Source organism: Sphaerodactylus townsendi, linkage group LG07, assembly GCF_021028975.2.
Source record: "Sphaerodactylus townsendi isolate TG3544 linkage group LG07, MPM_Stown_v2.3, whole genome shotgun sequence".
NCBI lineage: Eukaryota > Metazoa > Chordata > Lepidosauria > Squamata > Sphaerodactylidae > Sphaerodactylus > Sphaerodactylus townsendi.
The window spans coordinates 48,460,280-48,479,692 of NC_059431.1; the positions used below are offsets into that span (position 1 = coordinate 48,460,280).

The 19,413-nt window shown below is 45.5% G+C and overlaps 1 protein-coding gene across 2 annotated transcripts in view; it reads right to left on the reverse strand.

Moving 5' to 3' along the window:
• Positions 1–1,356: 1,356 nt before the first annotated feature.
• CHD1 (chromodomain helicase DNA binding protein 1) overlaps positions 1,357–19,413 on the reverse strand; it is an 85,657-nt gene continuing 67,600 nt past the window's right edge. Inside the window, exons 33-37 of one of the 2 annotated variants that reach the window (XM_048502938.1) lie at positions 18,335–18,513; positions 6,057–6,153; positions 5,801–5,855; positions 3,572–3,782; positions 1,357–2,316 (exon numbers count right to left, since the gene is read on the reverse strand). In XM_048502938.1, coding sequence (XP_048358895.1) covers positions 1,974–2,316; positions 3,572–3,782; positions 5,801–5,855; positions 6,057–6,153; positions 18,335–18,513 — 885 coding nt within the window. In that variant the 3' untranslated portion in view covers positions 1,357–1,973. Of the gene's footprint in view, positions 2,317–3,571; positions 3,783–5,800; positions 5,859–6,056; positions 6,154–18,334; positions 18,514–19,413 lie in introns of both variants that reach the window. The other variant, XM_048502937.1, reaches the window with a different exon arrangement.

Consider the following 19,413-nt stretch of genomic DNA (forward strand, 5'->3'; position numbering starts at 1 on the left):
TCCCCTCCCACCACAGGAAGAGGGTGTGTGAACAAGAAAAACAGCGTGGAATTTTCAAGAGAGGGCAATTCAGGTGTTTGCAATTCCTAAGAGCACTGGCTTAATGTTACTATTTTAGAAAACCATGTTAACAACAACCTGAAACAGTGAGTTTCATATATATATCTAGCTCAGGGATTTTGCAATGCACACCCTATTGCTGTCACATTGGCTGCCACATTGGCCATAACTTTGGACTCCCTGAACCAAACTTCACCAAACCTGGGTGGTATCATCAGTAGTGTAACTTGATGATACCCTGAAATTTCGGTGCTGCTAGCCTAAAAGCTGCACCCCCTGACGGCCAACAAAGTAAAAACCCTAAAATATTTTTTAAAATACAGCTGACTTGCGTATAAGTCAAGGGGGGCTTTTTCAGCACAAAAATGTGCTGAAAAATTCGACTTATATCCGAGTATATACGGTAGTTCAGACCTGGGCATTATACGGCCCATGGGCCACATGCGGCCCGCCGGATGACCGTGACTGCCCCCCCTGCCGTGCTGGGGAGCAAGGCGCCTTTGAAAGCCCCGCAGAAGCCGGTTGCCTTGGCTGCCGGCTTCTGCGGGGCTTTCAAAAGTGCCTCGCCCCCCTGCCTTTTGGCCCGGCCCTCCACAATATTTTCTGTTTCTTATGCGGCCCCATGGAAAAAATAATTGCCCACCCCTGCGGTAGTTCAATTTGAGATTTTTCTATTCATCTTTTAAAAGTCTTGGACAAAAACAGAAAAAGGTTTTTTCCCACCTGAATTTTTCATTTTTCTTCAAGGGCCTCATTTTACTTGAAAACCACTATTGTACCCATACATTATTTTAAATATTCAGAGAAGACAGTTCAAATTGTGATGCAGGAGTAACATATATAAATGAACTGTGGCCCTCCATTTATGGAACATTTTACATTGACATTCAGTACTGAACCTTTTGTAAGTAATCTTGGGGAATTAGCAGAAAGCCTAAAATAATTTTAACTTTTAAAAGTTTACTTCATTTGCTAAAATTTGTGGCTCCATGAAGAGATATCACTGTGCATGTGGAAACCTTTAAATCCATGTTAATTTAACAAGACCTGTTTGTGTTACTAAACTTTAATAGGAACAAAACAATGTAATTTTTAAAATATAACACCGTATTATATAGTCTAATACTTCACAGGACCATAATTTCAGTTTATTAATAATTCAGTTTAAAATAAATAAAAAATTGCTAACGGAAAGGGCAAAGAAGTTCCATTTTATGATATGAGCACCACATCCATCAGTTATTTTAAAAATAGTAGTTTTTTAACTTTGATCAAGGCAGTCAAGTTAGAAATGTCTGAGGGGAAAATGCATTTAATTAATTTACAATAATTTACAGCCATTTCGTAAAAAGGCATTACAACTGATCAAAGTGGAGAACGCCTGGCTATTTTACAATTATCTAGGAACAGAATTTAAATAGTCAAGCTTGTGATGAGAAGCGGCAAGGTGGTTGCAGTGTATAATGTAAACAAGTAGCTTTGGAAAATTAACAAAGTCCTTGAGTCTTTTTTAAAATCCTCTTGATTCCTTCCTGATATATGATCACAGGGTTAATACATGAATGCTCATCTATAAACATAATTTAACTTGCATTCAAGATAAAACCACTTTGACAAGAGTTCAGATTAAGATCCAGTCTGAATGGGGCAGTGTTGAGGTCCCTGTAAAAAGTAAACATCTTTAAATTCTTTTTTAAAAAATGTGCAGCAACATTTGCAGCACAGTGCAGCATTAAAACTTTAAATATAAAAATATTTCTTCTTCTGTTGGGATAACAGAACTAGCATACTGGAAAGTAGTAACAATACTGCTACTGATAGCACATCCGGTCCATGTCTTTCAAGTCACGTAAGGCAATCGTGTTAATTTATTGTGTATGGCTAAAAAAAAAGTCCAGAAATGTTAGTTTTTGCTATGTTTTCCTGCTATTCCACATGTGTTCAGGTGTACTTTTGTGATCTGTTGAATGTTCAAAAGGAGATCTATGTCCTAAGGGAGATCTTGAATCATAAGATCTTTGATCTAGTGGCGATCTGGGGCCACTACTAGAAGCTCTGTGGTCCATTTGCCAGTCTGAATGATATCTATAGTCTCTTGAAGATTTATGATGACTGTAGTCTGAACTGGACCGATGATCTAAGTGTATCCGATGATCTGAATGGGTTCGACTGTCTTTTAAACTTCCTTCCAGATTAGACCTGTGATCTCTGTTCCTGTGGTCATCCAGCTTTCTGTGTTTACCATCACTGTAGTATCTAAAATATAAAAGAACAATAATAGCAAAAGCAAACTTAAAACAGTATTTCATAAGAACTGCACCAAAATTAATTTAATTTTCAAATAATTTATATTGTTCCTTAAAAAGTAAGACTATGTCATTTGAGGAAAGAAAAAATGGTAATACCTTCCAGAAATGGAATTTAAATACATATTCTGGGCTTCTGCTAGTCACTCTGGGGCACTGTAAAAAGCACAGATTTCTTGCTTTGACTTGTAAGGACCATGCCTAACTGTCCTTATACTGATCTTCTATTATACAACTGTTATTCTTATTACCTGAATGATTGGACATACCATTTGAGGGCTTGACCTGGGCTGTGCGTTCATCACAATACTACTATTCCATTATCTATAGTGCATGATTGAGTTCTGGATTATGTTTAAAGTGTTGGTTTTGACCTTCAAAGCCATTCGTGGTCTCGGACCTGCATACCTGAGGGACCGCCTTTCCCCATATTGCCCCGGTAGGCCCCTCCGCTTCTCGGAGGAGGACCTACTTGTGATCCCTGGCCCAAAAATGATCAGGCTGGCCTCGATGAGGGGCAAAGCCTTTTCAGCCCTGGTGGAACAGGCTCCCTAGGGAGATCAGGGCCCTGCGGGACTTACAGAGTTTCCGCAGGGCCTGCAAAACGGACCTGTTCCGCCAGGCGTTTGGCCAGCCTGGTTAAAAATACATCTACCGTGTCATCTGGCCTCCCGTGGGCACGAGGGGGGGAGGGGGGTAGCCAGACGCCGTCCACATTTTTAAATGGATTCTGTTTTTATGTAATTGGTATTTAAATTATGTTTTAATGTATGTTTTAACCTGTTGTGAACCGCCCTGAGCCCTCAGGGGGAGGGCAGTATATAAAACTAATAATAAATAAAAAAATAAATAAAATCCTAAGCAGAATTACCCCTTCTATGCACACTGATTCCAACAGACTTAAAATTGAGTGAAATAGCTTATGGTTATGTTCATGATCTAATATCAATGGCTGAAGCTAAGCTGAAAGCCTAACACAGCTTCAGAATTTTTTTAACACCCCTAATCTAGTCACCAGTATGTTCCAAAGTCAACATGGTCTTTGTGGTGGGTCTGGAATAAATAATATAATACATTTCTTTTATGCTGCCCTTCTTAAGGCCAATGTTTTATTAACTCAAAATCAATTACATCTTATTAAGAAGAAATGTTGGACAGGGGTTATAGGGTAAGGACTGATGCACAGAGAATGACAGTGAACTCACCGATTATCCTGTTTGTAGTGATCCCAATCCCTATGATCTTTTCCATTGCTAAAGGCAGAATATGGTCTTTTCCTAGAGTCACTTTTTTTATAGGCATCTCCATGAAGTCTGTCTTTGTGATGATCATGATACTGTGGTAAGTGTCTGTCGGAGGAATAACTATCTCTGCTGCTATCATCATGATTCGTGTTTTCTTTCAGACGTTCCACATCTACATGCATAAAAATAAAGGTTTGTTCACTGCAGACATTTGGACAGCATAAAGGACTAGTATCTTTAAAAAAATAAATATGACATTTTGTTAACTGAATGGTCTAATTTTCAATATTGCAATATACTGAAAGGAGCAAGAATAATCAGACAACTTCATAACAAAAAACAGTAGTGGGGGATGAGATTTTCAGTGTAAAGAGATAGGACAAAATTTGCTAAAAGGTTAAAAAAAATCCTACCCAAATGTCAAGATTTCAGTAATAAAATGTGTATTAAATGCCATCAAGTTGCTTCTGACTTATGGTGGGTGACCTATGAATTAATGACCCCCAAAACATTCTGCCGTTAACTGATTTGCTTCATTGAGTCAATCCATCTCATATTGAGTTTTCCTTTTCCAGCTGCCTTCAACTTTTCCTGGCATCTTTTCCCGTCAGTCTTGTCATGTCATGTTTAATCATTGTAGCTTCTATGGAGAGTTCAGGCTTGATTTGATCTAGAACCCACTTATTTATCTTTTTGGCAATCCACAGTATCGGTAAAATTATCTTCCAATGCTACATTTCAAAAGAATCAATCGGTCAGTTTTCCTCACTGTTCAACCTATACATAGAAAAGTGGGATACTATCGTTTGAATTACCAAAGTGATAAGAGATTTTCCCACAAGTAAGAGTATTGTGAATGAGGCTACGAAAGAATGGAAGAGTCCCTGGAATCTGAGATGCAGGCTCCAGTGGCTCTTAATGTCCTTTTATGCATCATCCAGGGAGAAGGGATCAGGGAAGAAGAAATTTCTTCTTTGTATATGAGGTACCCTCCCCCTGCCTTTTATTTTGAGCAGCAACCCTTGCTGCACATCCTTTATCACTTTTTGGGTAATCCAAAAATTTCCAGTTGAAGGGAAGCCCCCACTGAGTATTATTGATGCAGAAGGGTAGAAGAAATCTCTCCTGAAAGAAGAATGCCTAGAAAGCTGCCTCCCCCATTGTTTTCCTGTTTGCCATCCATTTTCATGGGAATAGGGCGGAAGGAGGGAGAGTTGCCCTTGAGGAGCTGATACTTGCCAAACCTCAAGGTCTTTACGGTTACTAGGAGGGAGGCCAGACTGCTGGTGAAGGCTCCCTCATTGGGCTCAATCACTGCTGGAGCTTCGACATGGGGCCGCATGTTCTCCATCCCTATGGGGCCTTTAACAGGGGAGAGAGGAGTGGCAGCAGAAAGAAGGTTGCTAGCCGTCCCCACACTGGCTTGTCACTGGCCCTGGGAGGTCTGTGTGGCCACTCAGAGCTCCAGATGTGGCTTGAGTTCAAGCACTGCAGCAGCAAAACACTCCCAAACAGGAGCAGAAATAGTTTATTTTTCTCTACTGCTGCTATCAAGGGGGAAGAGACAGAAACTAAATGGAGAACTGTTGAAGCTTTTCCAGCTGAAAACCAGTCCAGGAGAGGACTGAGGTCCACCTCCCCCCAGTTGTGGAAGCCTTGTGAAGAAATCTGTATGAATACCACCTGTGGAGTAAGCAGGAGATGTAATCCTGGAATACTTTTTTTTTAACTGATGGGAGAACATTTGCTTTTCTCACACGCTCTAAGATGAATCTGAAAGCAGTTCAACTTGCTATCTGAAATTGCTCCATATTGATTTGCAAACAAGTTCTGCTGACTGCCAATGAACTACTGCAGGTTGTCCTTCATTACTGTATTTGTATGCATTCTTAATTATTGAAAAACTATTGAAAAACTACCAGATATGTCTGAAACATGTTGCTTCAACTATTGTTTCTTTGCACTAAAAGCACCAGAACACCATTATACCTTGACAGCATACTGGTTTGGCTTATAGATATACTTATGCAGGTTTGTAGAAATAGAGTACTACATATAATCTCTATATGAAACACACGATCACTCTATTTCATTTATTAATGTATTTCTACCCACCTTTCTTCTACGCTCAAGGAAGCTTAATTCATTATTTATTTCATTTCAAACACACTATCTGCAAGAGTTTCTTACCAGGATTTCTTATCAAATGAGTATTCATGCTACTGCTGCTGTTTTGGTCATTGTACTGCTGAAAGAAATGGAAATTATTCAGTTTTCATTTTGCAACAATACAACTTAAAATAAATTTTGCTCAATGAGAGTTTAATAACTATTTAAATTTTTATTAGAATTTAAATATTTATTAGAAATATTTTCCAATGTTAATTGTTTATATGCTGCAACCCATTAATCCAGATTAAGAGCATAGAAAACATAAAACCATTACCTGAGTTTCTTGACGTTTCTTAATTGCGTGTTTATACAATTTGTGTAATTTTCTGGCATCAAATTCAGTAAATTTAGAAACAAAAATCCACAAGTTTCTAGAATTGGAAAGGCAAAAAAGTGATTTAGTTTCCCAGTTTTTTAAAAATGTCATTAATATATATTCTTAGTTCTCAATTGTGCAGATGCAATGACATACCACCATCACCAAAATTTGGATATAAATTATTGTGGAGACCATTATGAGACATTAAAAACCAAAAAGAAAATTTCTATATCTAATTTTGCCATACCAACATTAAACAAATACACACACAAAGGAAACTGTACCTCAAGCAATTTTGTGAGATACTTTATGACCAAAACATTTCAAAGAATCTGTAATACAGACTAATTAGGATATGTATTCTGTACTAGAACATAAGAACAAGCCAGCTGGATCAGACCAAAGTCCATCTAGTCCAGCTCTCTGCTACTCGCAGTGGCCCACCAGGTGCTTTTGGGAGCTCACATGTAGGATGTGAACGCAATGGCCTTCTGCGGCTGTGGCTCCCGATCACCTGGTCTGTTAAGGCATTTGCAATCTCAGATCAAGGAGGATCAAGATTGGTAGCCATAAATCGACTTCTCCTCCATAAATCTGTCCAAGCCCCTTTTAAAGCTATCCAGGTTAGTGGCCATCACTCACCTCCTGTGGCCAGGCACATTCCTAAAACAATTCTAGAATCACACGTTCTAAGTGCAAGAAGTGTTTCCTTTTATTAGTCCTAATTCTTCCCCCCAGCATTTTCAATGAATGCCCCCTGGTTCTAGTATTGTGAGAAAGAGAGAAAAATTTCTCTGTCAACATTTTCTACCCCATGCATAATTCTTGTAGATCTTCAATCATATCCCCCCTCAGCCTCCTCCTCTCCAAACTAAAGAGTCCCAAACGCTGCAGCCTCTCCTCATAGGGAAGGTGCTCCAGTCCCTCAATCATCCTTGTTGCCCTTCTCTCTGCACTTTTTTCTATCTCTTCATAATATCGCTTTTTTTGAGATCGCGTGACCCTCAGGAACTGGACACAGTACTCAAAGTCGCGGCTCGCACTCACTGCTTTACTCTATCAAGGTGCATGACAATACCTTTGCAGTTTTATTCTCAATTCCTTTTCTTAATGATCCCCAGCATAGAGTTTGCCTTTTTTTACAGCTGGCTATGCATTGGAGTTGAGCCATTCCCATGGAACTATCAACTAAGGCGCCTAAATCCCTTTCCTGGTCTGTGACTTATAAGATAAAGCACTGACCACTGTAAGCGTGTAATGTGAAGTTTGGATTTTTTTTGCCCCTATGTGCATCACTTTGCATTTTGGCTACATTTGAACTGCATTTGCCATTCTCTGGAGCCCACTCACCTAATTTATCAAGGTCCGCTTTGGAGCTCTTAAGCAATCCTTTGTGGTTCTCACCACCCTACATAATTTGGTATCATCTGCAAACTTGGCCACCACGCTACCCACCCCTACTTCCAGGTCATTTATGAATAGGTTAAAGAGCACTGGTCCCAAAACGGATCCTTGGGGGACACCACTCCCGACATCTCTCCATTGTGAGAACTTCCCATTTACACCCACTCTTTGTTTCCTGTTTCTCAACCAGTTTTTAATCCATAGGAGGACTTCCCCTCTTATTCCTTCATTGCTGAGTTTTCTCAGCAGTCTCTGGTGAGGAACTTTGTCAAAAGCCTTTTGGAAATCCAAGTAGACAATGTCCACCGGTTCACCCCTGTCCACATGCCTGTTTACACCCTCAAAGAACTCTAGTAAGTTTGTAAGACAGGATTTGCCTCTGCAAAAGCCATGCTGACTCTTTCTCAGCAGGTCTTGCTTTTCTACATGTTTTATAATTTTATCTTTAATGATAGATTCTACTAATTTAGCAGGAACAGATGTCAAACTGACTGGCCTGTAATTTCCCGGGTCCCCCCTAAATCCTTTCTTAAAGATTGGTGTGATATTGGCCATCTTCCAGTCTTCAGGGATGGAGGCAGATTTCAGGGATAAGTTGCATATTAAAGTGAGAAGATCAGCAATTTCATGCTTGAGCTCTTTAAGAACTCTTGGGTGAATGCAATCTGGGCCAGGGGATTGGCTGCCAGAACTTCTTCCTTGTCTACCACTATCTTCGCTAGTTCCTCGGATTCGCCTCCTAAGAAGCTTGGTTCAGGTGCAGGAATGTTCCTCACCTCCTCTTGGGTGAAGATAGATGCAAAGAATTCATTCAGCTTCTCTGCAATCTCCCTGCCATCTTTTAGCACACCCTTTGTTCCTTTGTCATCTAACGGGCCTACCGCTTCCCTTGCTGGCTTCCTACTTTTGATGTACTTGAAGAACTGTTTGTTGCTAGTCTTGATGTTCGCAGCCATGCATTCCTCATAATCCTTTTTTGCCTCCCTTACAGCTAACTTGCTTCTCTTTTGCCACCATTTGTGTTCCCTCTCATATTCTTCATCAGTCAAACTGGACTTCCATTTTCTAAAAGACATTTTCTTTTTTCTGATTATTTCCTCAACCTCTCTTGTTAACCATGGTGGCTTTCTTTTGGACTGGGTGCTGCCTTTTCTAACCTGTGGAACACATTCCAGCTGAGGTTTTATTACTGTGTTTTTAAATAACCTCCAAGCATCCTGGACAGTTTTGACTCTCTTGATTTTCCCTTTCAGCTTCCTGCGCACTATCCCCCTCATCTTTGAGAAATTTCCCTTTCTGAAGACGAATGTAACTACATTAGTAGTTGCCACTTGTTCGCATGCTGAGATACTGAATCTGACAGCATTGTGGTCGCTGTTCCCTATCGGCTCAACAACACTGACTTCCTGCACCAGGTCCTGGGTCCCACATAGAATTAGATCTAGGATCACCTCTCCCCTGGTTGGTTCCACAACCATCTGCTCTAAGCCACAGTCATTTAGCATATCCAGGAATGCTCTCTCCTTACTATGACCTGAACATGCATTTTTCCAGTTTATATGGGGATAGTTAAAATCACCCATTACCACTACATTTTTGTTTTGTTGGCCTCTCTAATTTCTTTTTCCATCTCAGAATCCTCTTGTGCACTTTGGTCTGGGGGACGATAATATATTCCTAATATTAAACTGTCCTTCACACCTGGTATTGATATCCACAGTGATTCTGTAGGGGAACCAGCTCCCCTTGCATTGTCTATTTTATGTGATACTATGCTCTCTTTGATGTAAAGGGCAACTCCACCCCCAATGCGCCCTGTCCTATCCTTCCTATAGAGCCTGTAGCCTGGTATAACAGCATCCCACTGGTTCTCCTCATTCCACCATGTCTCTGTAATGCCCACTATATCAAAGTCCTCCTTCAAAACTCTGTACTCTAGCTCCCCCATTTTAGGTCAAATGCTTGTATGTGGTTGATTTAGAAAAACCTCCCTCTCTGTCTGCATCCCCATAGATACTGTATTCCGAACCGAAGTCACCTCAGCTGCTGTCGGCTTTCCCCCAGTGATCAGTTTAAAAGCTGTTCTGCCACCTTTTTAATGTTGAGCGCCAGCAGCCTGGTTCCTCTTTGGTTAAGATGAAGCCCGTCCCGTTTGTACAGGCTTGCCTTGTCCCAAAAGGTTCCCCAGTTCCTGACAAATCTGAAACCCTCTGCCTTACACCATCTTCTCATCCACGCATTGAGACCCTGTATCTCCGCTTGCCTAGCTCGCCCTGCGCGTGGAACGGGTAGCATTTCTGAGAATGCCACCTTGGAGGTCCTGGACTTCAACCTGTTTCCTAGCAGCCTAAATTTAGCTTCCAGAACCTCCCGGCTACATTTCCCAATGTCGTTGGTGCCAATATGGACCACAACTGCTGACTCCACCCCAGCACTGTCTAAAAGCCTATCTAGACGAAGCGTGACATCCACAACCTTCGCACCAGGCAGGCAAGTCACCATGCGGTCATCACGCCTCTCACAAACCCAACTCTCTACATTTCTAATGATCGAATCACCCACTACAAGGAGTCCCCCACCTCCCCGAGGGGTATCCTCAGTGTGAGAGGATAGCTGATCACCAGTTAAGGAAGGGATCCCATCTAAGGGAGCATCTTCCCCCACCTCAGACTGGCACCCTCCGTCCCCAAGACCTTCATTCTCCATGACATCTGAAGAGATGTCACCTTGGGAGTGGGACCCGGCTGTTAAGTCCCTGAAAGCCTCGTCTGTCACCCTCTCTGCCTCTTTCAGCTTCTCCAGGTCTGCCACCTTCGCTTCAAGAGAACGCACACGTTCCTTGAGTGCCAGGAGCTTATTGCAGCGAGGGCACACCCACGACTTCTGTCCTAGTGGCAGATAGTCATACATGTGATACTCAGTGCAAAACATTGGAAAGCCCCCCTCCCCCTGCTGGCTTTCTGCCTTCATATCTGATTTGTTTAGATATTTAAATATTAAGCTTTTAGTCAGTGCTCCCCTGGAGCTATCTGCACGTACTATCTGTCAAATATGTCCTTATTAATTTAAAAAACAAAAAAATTAAATTAAAATTGCGCGCGCCGCTAGTCGCGCGCTGCTGGTTCCAGAGACTGAACTAAAGCCCCACCTCTCAGGACAAAAGCCCCACCTCTTAGGACAAAGAGGAACAAGAGATGAACTCTGTTAACCCCTGTTAAGCCCCACCTTCCAGATTCAGCAGCCTTAGCTCACAGGAGCCTTACAAGGTGTAAGGAATTCCATAGACGCAGAAATAAAAGGCTTTGGGAGTAAAAGTCCATTTATTAAGACATCTTAGAAAGCTCAAGTACACGCAGTGGCAGGAATGACACTTCCCGCCAGAAGCACAGGTTATAATACCAGGCACCCCATCCCCCCTTCCTGCTTCCCATGGGAACAGAGGCTTCATCTCCCGCGCAAAGATAAAGTCTTCGCCGATGCATCTGGCCCATCGCCCGGGCTGTGGAATGCACTCAAGGTTACTTCACCATCAACACCATTGAATCCTTTACACTCTGCCTCCCCTAAAGAAACCCCTTCCCCCAGGTTTGTGCGGAAAGGCGCTGCGGAAAGCAGCTATAAGTGTGGGCGCTTCCATGTTTTCGGAATAAACCCATTGACTTTACCCAGAGGAATCTCCCACCCAAAAAACTAAATATTGCAAGCGCCGTTATTAAAGCGCAGAGTCCAGGATAAAGCGCCAATTTCGTGAGTGCTTGTGGCCATCAATAATAGTCGGAGGGGCTCCTCCATGGTCGTAAGCAGGCATCGGAAGCGGGAGCCTCCTTTGGAGCAAGCTGGAAATGGAAGACAGGGATGGATGTTACTAAGAGAGTTAGGTACCTAAGCGGGCAGTGACATCATTAATCACTTTAGTAATCTGAAAAGGTCCCACAAATCTCTCGCTGTTTGGAATATTTATGCACTCCCCTGAGATTTTTTATAGATAAATAAACCCAGGAGCCCACACGCAGAGGGGAAATCTGAGCGTAAGCTTGGTCCGGGCCTTTGCAGTTTTGGGAGTCCTTTTGCTTGCTGGGTAAGGCGGTCTGGACCGACTTCCCATCCCTCGCTAGGATGAAATCCATTGTTGACAATTCTCAGTCCAAAGCTGCTGCGGGTAGTTGTGGTAAACGGCGGGAAGGAGCCGGTACCAGACACAATTTCAAAGGGGGGTTTTCTTTGTGCTACTATGAACCGCATTGTTGTAGGCATTCGCGAACGGAATAAGCTCGCACCAAATTGTCTTGGTGGTAGTTGGTGTAACAACGTAAATACTGCTCTAGGGTTCTGTTCGTTCTCTCCGTCTCGCCACTTTGAACGTAGGGCGCGGCGACGTCGGGCGGCTCCCAACAACCCCAAAAAACGCTTCCAGAACTTTGAGATGAATTGGGGGCCGCGGTCGGAGACCACCTTAACGGGGGCGGAATGGAGACGGTAAACATGTTGAATAAACAGCCGTGCCAACTTAGGAGCGGAGGGGATGGAAGCACATGGAATAAAATGGGCTTGCTTAGAGAATAAGTCTACCACCACCCATAAAACCGTGTTGCCATGACTTTCGGGCAAATCTGTAATGAAATCCATGGAGATGACTTCCCGAGGGCGGGAAGCTACCGAGAGAGGTTTCAACAGTCCATGGGCTTTCCCCTGGGATGGTTTTGGCTTCTGCACAAACCGAGCAGCCTTTTAATGTAAGCCTCAATGTCTTTGCGCATTGCGCGCCACCAGAACTGCCGGCGGGCTAAGTGCAGAGTTTTCAAAAGCCAAAATGTCCAGCCGACCGGCATCGTGGCAAAGCTTCAAGAACTTGCTTGCGGAGGGAGGCATCGATAACATTCCCCCCTCCGCCAAACTCCATTCTCCAAACGCGAATTGGGAGTCCCCTTCAGTCGCTGGAGGTTTCATGCAGCCCCGCCTCCACCACCGCAAGGAAAGGAGAGACGACTGGGAACGGGTGGAGGGGAGGCGGACGTTTGAGATCGGGTGACAGCCAACCCTAACTGGGAGGGGAAAGAACAGTGCGTGGAATGTCTCGTAAGGCAGCTCCACCCTCGGTAGGGCCAGAGCCGCCAGCCAGTTTGTTGGTTTTCCCAGGGAAAAAATGGACTGTAAAAGAGAAACGAGAAAAGAAATCGCCCAACGAAGTTGTTTTGGCGGACATCTTGAGGGGTGGAAAGAGCTGCCAGGTTTTTGTGATCCCACCAAACTTGAAAAGGGTGCTTAGCCCCTCCAGCCAGTGCCGCCAAGTGAAGAGTGCTGCTTTGATGGCCGCAGGCTCCTTGTCGCCCACAGTCCAGTTAAGTTCGGCACCAGAGAATTTTTTACACAAATAAGCACACGGAACCAGTCTACCATCTTTATTTTTCTGCAACAGGGCTGCCCCGAAAGTGCTTTGTCCGAGGCCCACGTGAACCACAAACGGGAGATCTGGGTTGGGGTGCTTTAGGATAGGTTCGGTGGTAAACGAGATTTTAACAGTTGAAAGGCTGTTTGACATTCCTCAGACCAGACAAGGGGGGCCCCCGGCTTGGCGGACAGTGAATCTTTACCCTTAGTGCGTAAGAGGTCTGTGAGAGGGAGAGTCAGTTCAGCAAATTGGGGTATAAAATCACGATAGAAATTAGCAAAACCAAGAAACGACTGGAGTTCTTTGCGATTGGTGGGGGCAGGCCATTGGAGGATTCGCGCCAATTTTAGCAGGATCCATTTTTAAGCCCTCGGCGATCCGTAACCCAAATAGTCAATGGAGGTCTGATGAAAACAGCATTTGGAGAGTTTGGCAAAGAGAGTTGTCAAGCAAGCGTTTCAATACATCTCGGACCAATATTTCATGCTCTTCTATAGTTTGCGAGTAAATTAAAACGCCATCTAAATATACAACAACTCGCTTTGTACAGTAAATCATGGAGAACTTCGTTGATAAGGGCCATGAAAGCTCCGGGGGCCCCACTTAACCCGAATGGCATTATTAAATATTCAAACTGTCCAAACTTTGTATTAAACGCAGTCAGGTGTTCATATCCTTCAGCAATTCTGACTCTGTAGTAAGCTTCTCTCAAGTCTAATTTAGTAAAAATGCGTCCTTTGCCGAGTGCATCTAAAAGGTCCTTGATCAAAGGCAAAGGATATTTACTGAGCAGGCAGACCGTATTGAGCTCAGGATAATCTGTGCAAAGCCGTAAAGACCCATCTTTCTTTTTGACAAACAAAACGGGAGCAGCGTGTGTGTGTTTGGTAGCCCGCCGTATGAAACCGCGAAAGCAAGGTTCTTGTCTAAGAAAGCACGGGTTCCTTCTCCTCATTGGGACTCATGCGGTAGATTCTACCCTTGGGCAGCTGCTCTGGTTGTATGACAATTTTGAGCCAGTGTCTCTGTGGGGTGGCAATTGATCGCATTCCTGCTCCCTGAAAAACTCTGGCTAGATCCTGATATGCAGGTGGGATGTCAATAGAATCGGGAGCAATCACTGAGGAAGCCAGAGAGGGGGGAGTGTCAGGAGACGCTGGGTTTTCTTCCCAATTCATGTGTTCACCGCAGGGAGGGTCAGTGAATTCTAGGATCCTTTCTTTCCAAATGAATTTTGGTTCATGTAACAATAACCAAGGCATGCCCAAAACTATGGAGGTTTAGCCACTGGCGCCAAAATGAAACTAATTTTCTCCCAATGGTCGGCGAACGGAGGAGAACCGGCTGTGTTTTGAATTGGGCCGGTCCTTCGCTTCCGAGGGGCTGCCGTCCATTTGGGTGAATGGTATGGGCTTAGCCAGGGGAATTCGGTCCAGACCTAGCTCCTCTGCCACCTGGGGCCGCATTACGCAGTGGGAGCAGCCGGAATCCACAAGGGCCGAGGCTATAATGCGCGTGTGTTTAGCCGGGTTGGCCAGAAATGCTTGAACAGTAACGGGAGCGCTGCCTTCACTCACCGCGTCAGGAGTCGGGCCCATGTCCATGGGGGCTGAAGAAAGACAGACAGCCGCTTCCCCCTCCTCTGGGTCGCCTTCGGTCACCGCTTTAGACGAGCCAGTGGGAGGCGGCCCTGACCTGCGTGGTGGTTTGGCAGACGGAGTACGCCGAGCTGGAGCGGTTGGTTTTGGCTTCTTGGGACAGTTGGCGGCTAGATGACCTGGCCCTCCGCAGTAAAGACACAACCCAAGTCGGCGACGGCGTTCAGAGGTGGTTTTGTTAGGAGCTGCTGGGCTCTGACTTGGTGGACACAGTAGTGGTTTTCGGGCGCATGCCTCCTTGACGAGCGACCATTCCAAACGACGCCACTTTGAGACCCCAATTGGATCCACCCGTACGGTATCGAGGAACCCGGAATTAAAACACCGTTTCACGTAGCTTGCCATCCACAGCATCCGGGAGAAGTATTCGCATTTCATGCGTTCAGGCCACTCAGGAGGAAGTCGGCAGCCGCCGCATCCAAATTCACGGACAAATTCTGCAAACGGGCGGTTGCCTTGCTGGATGGTTTTGATGGTGCGGATAGCTTCATTCTCGGCGCCTGGATCTTGGCTCTCAAAGCTTGGAGGAATGCGGGCACTGTGCGAGAGTCCTCATCCTGCAAATCCAAAACAGTCACGAACCAGTCGGCTGCCGCCCCATCTAGGACTGAGCCGATGTCCCGTATTTTTTTCGCGTTCAGACCGGTATAGATCATCATAGTCTTCCAAGTGGGCATTGAGTTGCAAGATGAAGTAGGGAAGTTTGGAAGCGGTCCCATCAAAACGGGCTGGTATCGGGGCCGAAGTAGTCCTCGTTCGACGGCTCTTGGCGCCTGCTGGGGAGGTGGTTGCGCTGGCTGAGCAGGTTGGGCAGGCGGCTGTTGTACAGGGCTGGAATAGGCTGGCGGTGCCGCTGGCGTTTGGGTGGCTTGGGACCCAGGTACGCGGCCCCTGGCACCGGCATGATCAGTAACAGCATAGGTTCCAACTTGCGGCCCCCTGGTCTGCTGCCTCCTTAGTTCCTCTCCAAAGCAGCCAGCTCCCTCTCCTTACGAGTCAATGCATCTTGAGATGCGCATGCAAAGCAGCTTTTTCTCGCCCTAATTTAAGCAGTTCGTCCCGTTTAAGGGCTTCAGTGAGTTCACTTTGCGTGCGCCAGGAGCCTGAACGCTGCGTTGCCGTTGGTAAATCCAGTCTGGACTGTTCCAGGACTTTATCATGGACTGACAGATTCTGGGCATATTGCCGTTGGAGCGCCAGTTTGGCACGGTCCAACTCCGAGCTGGACTTCTTTGCGTTGCTGTTCCCGGTCCCTCTGCAGGGTTTCGCGCTCTCGCTGCAACGGTGCCCGCCCCCCCTCCCCTAGCTGGCGCTCACGGTTCCATGCCGCTTGGGCATCGCGAAGTCGCCCCACTCCCTCATCCCAGTCTTCTCTCGATGGGAGAGGAAACCGGTCCGGCTGGGAATGCAGGCTCTTCTTCAGACTCTTCGTCATCAGGAAGCTGCAGCTCCTCGGAGACACCGTAGCCGCCGTGAAGCCACCGGTGGCTCCTCGAGGCACCTCAGGTGCGGCCGCCCGGACCGGGATGGGTCCGATTGGGAAGCTGCACGGATACCCTCCCAATTCCAGGTTGAGCCCCCGTGTCCTCTGGACGGGCCCCAGTGCTGTGCCACGGTGGTTCTTTGGGAGCATCACCAAAATACGAGTCCAGGAATCGTTCAATGGATTCCTGGGTTGCCGCATGAAAGTTGGTCAAGCCCGCCCCCTCCATGACAGGTTGCATCTGAGGTTTGTAATCCACACGAGAACGGGTAGAAATCCGATCCACAGGCCTCGATCCATAGACAGCGCCCCAAACGACTCACGGAAGTCCCCATGGTCAAGGCGCCACGTCCCTCGTTCCAACGGAGTAAAGGAAGACTCGTGCTGATACGAGGACGGAAAGAGCCACCAGCGCAGGCCGCTTCTCCTGCTGGTTCCTCCAGATCCAGAAGGGAAAGGTCGGAGCCCTCTTTGGGGGCTACCGCACCTTCCGCAGTAAAATTCAACCTCTCCATCGCAAGACAAGAGGTCCACTGCACAAGAATATAGATGAATTAAGATTCCTGCCACAATGTAAGGAATTCCATAGACGCAGAAATAAAAGGCTTTGGGAGTAAAAGTCCATTTATTAAGACATCTTAGAAAGCTCAAGTACACGCAGTGGCAGGAATGACACTTCCCGCCAGAAGCACAGGTTATAATACCAGGCACCCCATCCCCCCTTCCTGCTTCCCATGGGAACAGAGGCTTCATCTCCCGCGCAAAGATAAAGTCTTCGCCGATGCATCTGGCCCATCGCCCGGGCTGTGGAATGCACTCAAGGTTACTTCACCATCAACACCATTGAATCCTTTACACTTAAAGGGTAAAGGAGAGCTTTACCCTTAGGTCTAAACTTTCCAATATTTAAGAAATGTGCAAGCTGTTTAAAAACTCTATGTGTACCAAAATACAGGACAGCTTTTCCATTTGCCCATCACTTCAAATGATCAACCTTGTGCCATAGGGGAGTTAGACACAGTATCCCATGTACTGTTCCTGTGTAATGATTATAGAAGAGTTAGAGAATGTAATTGCTCCAGTGTGAGCTATGGTAAGAAGCCATTTAGCTGAACAGCTGGTTACCCTTCTTGCTGAGAAACACATACATACTGCTGAAAAGTCTGTTGACCATATAATAAACCTGTCTGGCTACATTTTGAACATGTTTTCACCAAATCTGGAAGATGACAATAGTGATTTGACAGAATGCAACCTCCATCTGGTGGCGAAAGTACAGACTGCATTATGATACAGTAGCAAAACTTCATTTTCCTTCTCAAAGTCTCATTCTTCTTTCATTCTGAGACAAACCTTTACAGAACACTTTTATATTGTGAACAGGGTCAATGTATGACTTCTCTTCAGCACTGTGCCTATCCCAGGTATACTGCCCCACTCTTTTAAAAAAAAAGGCACTCGTGTGTCAGTAATGACATCACCTCATGTGTCAGTAATGACCTGGGGATTATCTTTACCATACAAGATTATGACAAGATGATTTCCGACACCTCTGAAATTGACCTGCATCCTGCCCCAATGCCCCACTTATGTTGGAAAGGCTGTGGTGGTGTCAACTCTTTTTAGTATTGTTGGTGGCACTGCTTCAAGTTCTTACCATTATGGGGAAAAGTATCAACTTAGATACAGAACATTACAGGATAGAAGATACATTTAAAAACATCTATAGTTTTATTGGAAATGTTTGATTGTAAAACAATATCCCAAATAATATTGGAACTAATTTAATTGCTCTTGATAGCCGCTAAATTCTAAGTTGCAACATGTAGGGAAAAGATAACAATTATCTTGATTTAAAAAATGGTATTTTAAGAGTTGGGACCTTTTGATCCTGCACAAAATCTCCCCCCAGTCCAAAACTGTAACTAATTCATTTCACACAACTAATTTCACAAGCAGACGGCTACCCTTTTTGAATTCACTGAAAAATCTAAGCAGCGAATGCAGGAAAGGATTTTTGAATAAAGCTCTATTCTGGTTTCTTAAGAAGTAAAACACAGAGCATTTTAAATATCTTTCCAACCACCCAACGCCCATTGATTCAGTGTGCCTATTTGGGAACACCACTGATAACTGTTATAATTAGTATTTCTTTTCGTTCATGATTTTATAATGTTTTGTTCATGTTTTTAAAATATGCTATTTCTGTTATAGCTATTATCCACAAATACTGTTAATAAATAGTGCTAAAAACCCAGAAAATTTTTAACATCTGCCCCCTCCTTTGGAGTTTACTTACTTTCTCCACTGTTTAATTTGCTCAGGATTTGTGTATTCTTTTAAGCATTCAGTTATATGATCCCCAATTTTGATAAGACACTGTCTAGTATGCTCCAACTGTTCTCTTTCTGAAAGACCTTTCTCAGGTCTATCCAGCTGCTTCAGAGCTGCTTTGACAGGCCTCATTTTTTCTTTGCACTGTAAAAATAATAAAACAATACCATACAATTCAGGGAATAAAATTCCATCATATAATCTATCAAAAAAACAATATTTTTTAGAGGAAACTTGAAAATCCTGATAAAACTTTAAGTCTTCCTTTTATAGAATGTATCCGGGAGCGGGGGTAGCCCCCACCCCCTCCCCGGACTTGCGGCCCGACCCGCCGCGGGCGGCCGCCTCCCAGGACTCGCGCCCCGGCCCGCCGCGGATGGCCGCCTCCGGTCGCCAGCGCGACGAGGGGGCGGAGCGACTCCCTGCCGTCTCACCTGCGGCCTGGCCGTCCGTCCGGGCCGGTGAAGATCACGGCGGCGGGAAGCGGCACGCCGGAGAGGCCGGGCCAGACGAGCCCGGCCAGCTGAGCCCAGTCGGGCTGAGTGCGGGGGCGGGGTTTTCAAGCCAGAGGTGGGCGACAGAGGGGATAAAAGGGAGGAACCTCGGCACCACAGAAAAAAGGACAGGTGCGAAGGAGGGAAGGAGGGTGTGTGCGCACGGGGAGGAAGAAGAAGGAGAAAACGTGGAGGAACAGCAAGGAGGAGAGGGGGGAGGACGGAGGAAAAGGGTGACGGCTTCAGGGAGGGAGACGTTGGAAAGGAGGAGAGTTAGTGAACGGACGGGGAGGGCAGGGACTGGAAGGCCGGCAGAAGTCAGCAGTCCTCAGGCAGGCAGGGAGGATAGCTTACTCTCCCTGCCTGGGTTCTTGCGGTCCCTGGGTCAGTGGTGGGCAGCTGGCACAAGCTGTGGTTAAAGCGGCTGTCCCACTTAGTCCACTCCCCGGACAACGGGAGTGAAGCCGGTAGTTCCAACATCCGGGCAGGGGAAGGTGGGTTGGCATCCGGGGTCCCGGCGGGGACCCTGCCCCGGGCGCAGGACAGAATG